The sequence below is a fragment of the Anser anser genome, assembly GCF_964211835.1.
Source record: "Anser anser genome assembly, chromosome: 8".
NCBI classification, from domain to species: Eukaryota; Metazoa; Chordata; class Aves; order Anseriformes; family Anatidae; genus Anser; species Anser anser.
This window is the reverse complement of record NC_139728.1, coordinates 22,509,985-22,518,604: the sequence shown is the minus strand read 5'-3', so window position 1 is coordinate 22,518,604 and position 8,620 is coordinate 22,509,985. Positions and strand designations below refer to the sequence as shown.

Genomic DNA, 8,620 nt, shown 5'->3' with positions numbered 1-8,620 from the left:
GGGGCGGGCGGAGGCCGTGAGGGGAGGCCGGGCGGAGGGCGGGAAGGAGGCCGGGAGGGCCTCGCCCGTCTCCTCGCGAGATCGGGGCCGCTATAAAGCGGCGGGGCGGCGGGGGCTGCCGCATTCGCGGCTTCCTGCTGGGGTCGGGGCTGTTTCGGGGTCTCGTCGAGGTGAGGAGGTGTTTTGGTGAGTGCTGGGGGAGCTGCGTGGGGCTGCGCTTGCAGCGACTGGGGTGGTCGTGATTTATTTTTTTTTTCGGAGGGAGTTTTTTTTTCCTTTTTTTTCCTTTTTTTTTTAATTTGGTTTTGTTCTCCCCTCCCCCTCTGCGCAGATGGGGTTCTTTTCTTCATCTCTTTCTTTTTTTCTTCTCCCTTTTCCCTCCCCCTCCTTCTAACGGAGGGATGGCAAGGACCTCCCCCGCCCCCATCACCGCCGGTGCTGGGCTCGGCCACCGCCTCCCGTCCCCGCTCCGCAGTCGCTCCGGAGTCACTCCGGAGCCCGCCCTACGCGAAGCGGCGTCGGGCGGTGTGCGAGCAGCCGGCTGCGGCGTGCTGCAGCCCGGCGGGTCGGTCTCCTCTGACCGCAGCTCGGAGGCTTTAACCGCAGTGCTGGGGGTAGCGGGGAGGAAGGCTGGGGTGTTGTGCAACGGCCTTAGGTGTCCTAAAGGTATGAATTCTTCGCTAGAGCGCAGGCCTGGCTTGGTGTAGCTGCAATTTAGAGATAATTGAGGCTGTGCCGTAGCTGTGAGCAACTGGAAGGTGCTCTGACTCCATTAAACTGCGCTGCATTTGCAGCGCCTGCTCGCCTTTCCTCTCGAGGGAAAGGAACTGCCGTGCTGAGGCTGTGGTCTGTGCCTGTGCGGGTTAGGAAACGCTGCGGCTAAAATCCAGGCAGAAGGTGGGAATGCGTGCTGCTCTCGCCAAGAAGAGCAGGCGGCGGCGGGTTGCAGTGGAAAGCAGTTGGATTGCAGTGCAATGCAACTAAACCTCCTAATCTGATGTTAAAGACCTTCGAGTTACCTAAAAAGGGGACAATAACCCCCTGCTTTAGAAAGGAGAAGTGCCAGAGAGCAGTCTGACAGTGTTTATTTGACACTGAATCCCCAGTAATACACTCCAGGGACTGTCGGTGGAACAAATATAGAAGGATTGGCATCGTACTGAGTAAAAGGATGACCTTGAGCTTGAGTACTGTAAAATAATGTAATTCAGTGACAAACTGTGGGGTCATGCACTCCGGATAAAACACAGGTATTGTTCAGAAGACAAAATTAATTAGTTGGCAATATCTCAGAGAAATATTGTGCAATGGTTGTCCCCTTGTCCCCTCTCACAGAACTGCAGTTTCAGGATTGTATCTGTATTCATGGCTACGTGAAGAGTTCAGAGGGTTTATTAATGTCATCCTACTAGGCTGTTTCAGTACAATCTTATGAATGCCTGGCAGTTTTGGCCACCATCATTCATAAGATTACTTCCTAGCCTGCTGAATTTGAAGACAAATCCCTTGGATGAACACAGGGATGAAGAAGAGCTTGCTTGTGGCACAAGGCAGTTAGAAACACTGAGTAAGGTGGTGCTTTTCAAACCAAACTGAGGTAGCAGGTTATTGTTTCTGTATTCTCAGGGTGTGTAGGAGGAGCCTTCAAATGTAAAACTTATAATGAAAAGGTTCTAAACTGATAAGTTTAAATTTGACTGAAAGGTAAATACTTCTTACAGCTTCTGGACTAGTTCTCCAGAAAGTATGTGGCAAGGAGGAAGGAGCCAAGAAGTAAGGTGTTTCTGACCTGTTCTGGAATGGACTTTGTGCCTTGCAGGCAGAATTTATAAAGATCTTTGAATCTTACCTTTCTTTAGCGATATGAGACTCGTACTAACCTTACAGAGGTTTGTATCTCCAAGTCAGCTAGTGCCTGTACAGTATATAGAATGTCTTCAGTGAGATCACGTCAAAAAGACTGAGCCAAAGAAACAAGGTTCACAAGCTGTCTGAAAAATTATTCTCTGAAAGTGAAAGTAACTGGAATTCAAGAAGTGATGCACAAATTCTGCATTCCCAGACAGAGCAAAAATACTCGCCAGGACATGTTGCAAATGACATGGTGTTAGGCCAGGCAGCCAGAAGTTAAGCTCTGTTGTCCTTGTGTACCCTCTTACTCTTTTTTAGTAGACTGAAGTATTCAGGGGGAACAACCTGGCCTTACTGGTTTAAGACATGGTGAAATTTTACTTGCTAACATAAAATGTGATTACCAAGTATACCATGAGTCTTCTGTTCACAAATGAAACAAGGCGGCTTTGTTTGCAAGGCTAAAGTGTAATTATGTAGAGAACTTCTCCATTGTTATCTTGGGAGATGAACAAAACCCTGCTTGAATAACCAAGAAAAGGTTTGAGGTCTTAAATTCTCTTGTAAACTTAAAAAAGGGTTTCCTCATCAAAAGGTAGGAAGAGATTCTCTAACTTACCTAATTAGTGGAACTAGAAGTCTTACTGACTACTGCTAAAACTCGAGAAGGCTAGCTCTTTTCTGTAATAAGCTGTTACTAGTCAAAGATAACAATTACGTTTCATTAGGAGACTAATGAGCTGTAGATCTCAGTGTTAGGCATCTGCTTAGTACCTTGGTTTGGATACCTGACTACCCAGGTAACAAACTTGAAACTAATCTTATTCTTAAGCCTTGTGTTGCAAGACCAAATGGTGATGAACTGTTCCTATTGATGCTTGATGTAAATGGGTGAGGTCTTTTGAATAGTTATTTCTGGGTGCAAACATACTGTTACCTAAGCTGTACTGTTTACTCTTTTCTAGAGGAAATCAAGATGTCTTCAGGAAAGGCTTTCATTGGAAAACCAGCCCCTGACTTCACTGCCACAGCTGTGATGCCAGATGGGCAATTCAAAGACATCAAACTCTCTGACTATAAAGGTAAGTTTGTGCCTCTCTAATTACACAAATGCAATCTGGCCATATGTGGGAGTCAGAGGGCATCTAAGTAGAAGTCTTTAGTTTGGTTTCAAAGTAATAGTGACCACCTGATGGTAGACTCTACTAGACAACTTGTATTTTTGTCAGTTGATGGCTGGAGTATGCTTGGGAAGCTGTTGGCAGTATGGCTGAATGTTCTGGCTATGATAATTGTTGGTTATCAGCCTAAAATTCCTCTGAAGTATAATCTGGGGTCAGGCTTATTTGTTCTCTCAGTTTGAGACTGATGTAACATCTCCAATGTGCTACACGGAACAGCAAAATCTTGCCATGTAGTGTTTTTTTCCTGTCAGTGGAAAGTAGACTTTCCTATAGGCAGTGAAGTTCCTTTCTCTAGAGTATTAGCAAAATGTTCTCTTCTGTTGATACTTGAATGTTTGATACTGAATATTACAACTACTATAAAACCTAAGGTAAAAGACTTTAACTGGTGACACTGCTCTTCTAGGAAAATACGTTGTATTCTTCTTCTACCCTCTGGACTTCACTTTTGTCTGTCCAACTGAAATTATTGCGTACAGTGACAGAGCTGATGAATTCAAGAAAATCAACTGTGAAATAATTGGAGCTTCTGTTGACTCTCACTTCTGTCACCTTGCATGGTAAGAATCAGCCTTTTATTTTAATCAAATAGAATGTTCTGCCTGTCCTTACAGGAACTGAATCCTGAGTATTCAAACTATCTTTACTGAAGAACTAAAGGTGCTTAGGAAGTACTGGTAGTGTCAGGTACTTCTGAACAGAATGGAGAATATTGGTCAGTTCCTTTGTTCCTTCATGGTAGACTAAGTGCAATGCTACACTTAAGATCAGCTTCTGTTGTACTTCATGCTTTGAACTGTCCATTTTTTCTTAAATATTTAACTTCTGCTTTTTAGGATCAACACTCCCAAGAAACAAGGTGGTTTGGGAACTATGAAAATTCCATTGGTTTCTGACACAAAACGTGTCATTGCCAAAGACTATGGAGTGCTTAAAGAGGATGAAGGTATTGCATACAGGTAATATGCAGTAAGGTGAACTCCTTGTTAAGGTTGTATGTTGCAATACAGATTAACACAGAACATGTGTGTACTTGAACACTTAAAACAAACTGAAGTTCTTAGCTATTCTACATGTAAACTGCTTTAAGCTATCAAACACTCCTACCAGAGGAGATGTTACTTGGTTCTCCTTAGTGTTTAGACTTCTTATGGTTTTGGTAAGCTAGATAAAGGCCTGCTGCTTCCCTTTGATAACTGTATTACTTGGAGTGTTACATATCTACATGAAGCAGGAGTCTCATGCAGGTGAGCTTATATAAACATGGCTAATGCAAGTCCTACCTTGTCATGAAAGTGATTACAGGTAATTGGTGATTAAAGTACAGTAGAATTAAAAAGCAAGCCTTATCTTTCAGTCAACTGTTCAGTTAAAGTTGCTGAGGGAGCTGAACTTCTGTTAACTCTTAGTTTGACTTCAGCAGTGGCCAGTTAGTCTGCAGTATTTTTAAGAACTGCATATATTTTTCTCTGAATACAGCAATGTCTCTTAGTTCCCTTTTTCTTTCTCTTCCATTTCGTCTTTCCACTACTGTCTTCTTTAAATCAAAACAAATGCAGGAAAGCAAGTTACCTCCTGTCTTCTAGCTACTGTTGAATGTAAGGATTTCAACTGTTAATGCGTCAGTACTGAGTATACACAAGGTTTTCCCTTTTGGGGAAAGGAAGAGATCAGTAATACTACGTTACACAACTTATTGGTGTGATAGAATATTCAGCTTGGTTTTGCAACTCACTTCAGACAAATCTTTCAGAACCTGTTTAACCCAGGTCTGTCTTTGTAGGGGTCTGTTCATAATTGATGAGAAGGGGATCTTGAGACAGATAACAATCAACGATCTTCCTGTTGGCCGTTCTGTTGATGAAACCCTCAGGCTTGTGCAGGCTTTCCAATTTACAGACAAACATGGAGAAGGTAAGGGTTCTTGCATCTAATCCTAAATAGCTCTCAAGAGAAGAGTATTAACTAAACAGGTTTAATACCTTTACTGAAAGGTACTAAGTACATGTATAGATTTGTTCACAGTAAGTGATTGATTGTGCCTCTTGTAGTGAAGCTGGTTCTGTAAAGCTATTTGTCACTGCATAATCCTACTCCAATTCATGGTCCATTGAGTATTTGTCAAATGTTGAAGTGGAAGGGTGGAGGTTGCTACTTCTCTGGAGTAGTCAGAAGCTGGCAGAAGCTTTTCCTGCAGAACTAGGGCTGCTGTCTCATCTAAACCAGGCTAGACCAGAAGTGTATAATGGCACTCAGAAGCTGAGATGTCACAGCTTTAATGGCCAGGTGTGCATAAAGCAAGCATCAAGCCTTCCTTAGCTGCGTAAAAGGAAGACTCCAAAGAATGCTGCTTGAGTGTCACTGTTTTGAGGCTGTGCTACCTCTGCATTGTGGTTGTCTCCTGATGCCCACAGAGTGGGATTAGAGACAGTTTAACTCTTCTTCCCCTTCCTCCATTAAACTGGAGGATGGGAGCAGGATTAATTGATTAAGGTGGGGGAGAAGTAGGCTTGATTGGCTCCAGGGAAGTACATTGTAGTAGTTGTAAAGATGCCTCCTGACCCAGACTGCTGGAGTTGATGTTCCCTTGCTGTGAAACTTCCATGAAAGATGGGAAGGTGTGCATGTGTAGAGGGCCCACTGTTGCATGGACAGACGTTGGGTTCCTTGGGTGCTTCTACCTAGTAAGCAAATGAAAAGGATTAAAAATAACTGATGTGATGAAACTGATTGATGTACGTTGCGAAATTGTTACAGGTTTTGAGTTGTTAGTATGCTTTGTATGAAACACTAACTACTTCTGTGGAATAAGACTTGCATGTTCTTATCATTTCAGTGTGCCCAGCTGGCTGGAAGCCTGGCAGTGACACAATCAAGCCTGATGTTCAGAAAAGCAAAGAATATTTCTCCAAGCAGAAGTAAACTTTCAGTCTGAGTGGAAACTAGTATGCCTTACAGAAAGAGCAAGTATCAGTTACTGAACTTTGACTAAATCATTGTGTTTGAGTCAAGGGATCATGCTATAGGTATAAACAGTAACTTTTTTACTTGAAGGAAAGTGTGTTCTGTTGATAGTACCTTCATAGAAAATCCTAATGATCAATATCTGTACATCATGCCCTATTGACTTTAGTGACAATGCATTGTATGTGGTTAGCCATGTGTTGCATATAGAGCAGTGGTATTCTTTTGTAACTATTAAACTTGTGGAAAAAGCATGCTGTGTATTGGTCTTGTGTAGTCAACGAGCTGAAAGTGCTTCCATTTTGCTGGTCAGTAGTGGTCAGATTCATTCACTAGAATATAAAATCTGTGTTGATCCCTGTAGAGGGGACAATGGGAACAATAACATGAGCTGTGGTGTAATCCTCTGGTTCAGTAACACAACTTTTAAATAGCAGCAAAGATTGCTAGTTAAAAGCTCGGTCTGCTGAGCTGCCTGTAGATAACTCAATTCCCAGAGTCCTTAGACAGCTCCTTTAGATTGGAGGTACTAACACTTTAGATTGGAGGTACTAACAGTTCTTATGTTGCAGTAGTGAAGTTCTTGTTAGAGGAGTCTTGAGTATAGGTAGAGGAACATGGCTGGATCAGATTCTGTCAGACTTTAGCAGTAATGCAGTGTCCAGATCATGAAACACAAATATGACTGAAGGCTAGGTGTGTTTTCATATGTAGTGTAAACTTGTTTCTGCATCTCTTTTAGTCAAAACTGATTGCATATGCAAACCTTCTAGGAACCTTAACATCCAATTTGGAAACTCTAGAGAAGACTGGGCCTTCTGGAAAGCAAAATTCCTTGGATACACAAGATTCATTCCTAACCTCTCCCATTATGTGGAGTGGGAGTCTTGGGAGGATTGAGAATATGCCAGTTGATCATAAGACTTAAAGCTAATGGATAAGATCAAAAGGGTGGCACTATAAACCATGGTACTCTGATTTGCTCAGCCTTGCCTTTCATCTTTGTACTACAATTGATTATGTGCAAACTATGAAACTCAAAACATATGGCTATGGCCTTAAGTTACATTACAGCTGTGTAGCTTCATGGTTACAGGTGCCTTGTAATAAAGTCGTGACCTTCAGATTTGGGGAAGGTGCTATTGCTTTGTGATACAAGTATGTTAGAGCTTTGTGATCTTTATGAACCTGTAAAGGTTAATATAAACTTTAAAAAGCATAAATGCCTAAAAGCCTGCCTTTAACTCCTCAATTAGTAAACAAGTTCTATCCTGTTAAAATGAATAGTAGCAAAGTTGAGGCCCAGGGCTATTTAGATGAGTCAAGAGTGAATGTCACATGCCTTGAGTAGTAAACCTGTGAAGTGTGTGTGGTGAAACAGGTTTCTTGCAGAAGGCTTACTGCACTAAATATTAAAAAAAAAGTTAATCTCTTGGTCTTGCTTAACTCTAACAAATATTCCTGAGGAATTGTGGAAGTGATGCTTAGTTAAAATCATTTTGCTTAGTGATTAAAATCTATGTTCTTCTCATGAAGATAACAAATTAGGTTAACATCCTGGGGTTGTTGGATCAGTAACAGGAGTGTCAGGATGCTTCCAGGCCCTAAGCAAACCCTTGCAAATAACCCCGTGGTTATATGGGAGTTGCATATAAATAACTGATTCAAGATAAGTGAATGAATACTAATGCAATGTGGTTGAACATGAAGTTATCTGATATCAAACTTTCTTATCCTAGCATATGAAAAGGAGGAAAGTCAGGGCTAGTCTATTGTAAAACTTACTTTAGTTGTAGCTAGCTCCATTCACTTTGAAATGTCACAGAAATGACAACAGCACTTCCTAGGTGGTCTCTGTGTGGTCTACTCCAGTGGAATGTGCATCTCTTTTCTTGCTGTGACTAGAATGTTTTCTGCTCTTATTCAGAAGTGAAATGGGACCTGTGGCCAAGTGTTGGAATGGGCTGCCTGGGGGGTGGTGGAGTCCCCATCCCTGCAGACATTTCAGAGATATGTGGATGTGGCACTGGGGAATGTGCTTTAGGGATGACACACAGCTGGTCAGGTTGATGGTTGGGCTTGATGATCTTGAAGGTCTTTCCCAATGCAACTGCTTCTACACTTGGCCATTATATCATACAGTGCTATATGAAGTCCTGATAATGTGACAAATAAGCCTGCTCTGTGCCCAGACTAAGAGCCTTTGTGTTAATAACTACTCTCTGCACCTCACCATGACATAAAGAGCCTTTCATAACTTCATTTGGTGTATTATTCGAAAGTTAAAATGGCATTTTGGAGGGGACAGACTTGCTGGGTGCAATTTTTTTTGATCATGGAGCTGCCTCCAGGGAGGCAGAGGGAGCCCTCGCTCCTCACGGCATGCCCTCGGGAGGAAGAAGCCGCCGGCTCCTTGCGGCCGCTCCTCCTCCGTCAGGCGGAAGCCCTGAGCCCGGCGGCCCCGCTCCTCAGCCGCCCGGGCCGGGCTCTCTCGCCCCGCCAGGAGGCGCCGCGCCGCCCGCGCTTTTCTGAGGGCGGGCGCCCGGGGCCGCATGGTGGCGGGCGGGCGTCGTGAGGCGGGGAGAGGAGCGGGATCGCCTCCGCGGGAAGTCGTGTGGGGA

General features: G+C 43.4%; 1 protein-coding gene across 1 annotated transcript; it reads left to right on the top strand.

Annotated features, from left to right (window-relative positions):
• Nucleotides 1-6,253, top strand: PRDX1 (peroxiredoxin 1). The gene is made up of 6 exons (XM_083846975.1): nucleotides 1-186; nucleotides 2,817-2,933; nucleotides 3,442-3,595; nucleotides 3,872-3,994; nucleotides 4,819-4,949; nucleotides 5,872-6,253. The coding sequence occupies exons 2-6, from the start codon at nucleotides 2,828-2,830 to the stop codon at nucleotides 5,955-5,957; spliced, it is 600 nt and encodes a 199-aa protein (XP_083703101.1). The 5' UTR covers nucleotides 1-186; nucleotides 2,817-2,827; the 3' UTR covers nucleotides 5,958-6,253.
• The last annotated feature ends 2,367 nt before the right edge of the window (nucleotides 6,254-8,620 follow it).

Excerpts from the sequence above, each read along its gene's own strand:
- PRDX1 (XM_083846975.1), top strand. The coding sequence starts at position 2,828 with ATGTCTTCAGGAAAGGCTTTCATTGGAAAACCAGCCCCTGACTTCACT. Across the intron at positions 3,995-4,818 it reads GATGAAGGTATTGCATACAG|GGGTCTGTTCATAATTGATG; the intron begins GTAATATGCAGT and ends CTGTCTTTGTAG. Across the intron at positions 4,950-5,871 it reads TACAGACAAACATGGAGAAG|TGTGCCCAGCTGGCTGGAAG; the intron begins GTAAGGGTTCTT and ends TTATCATTTCAG.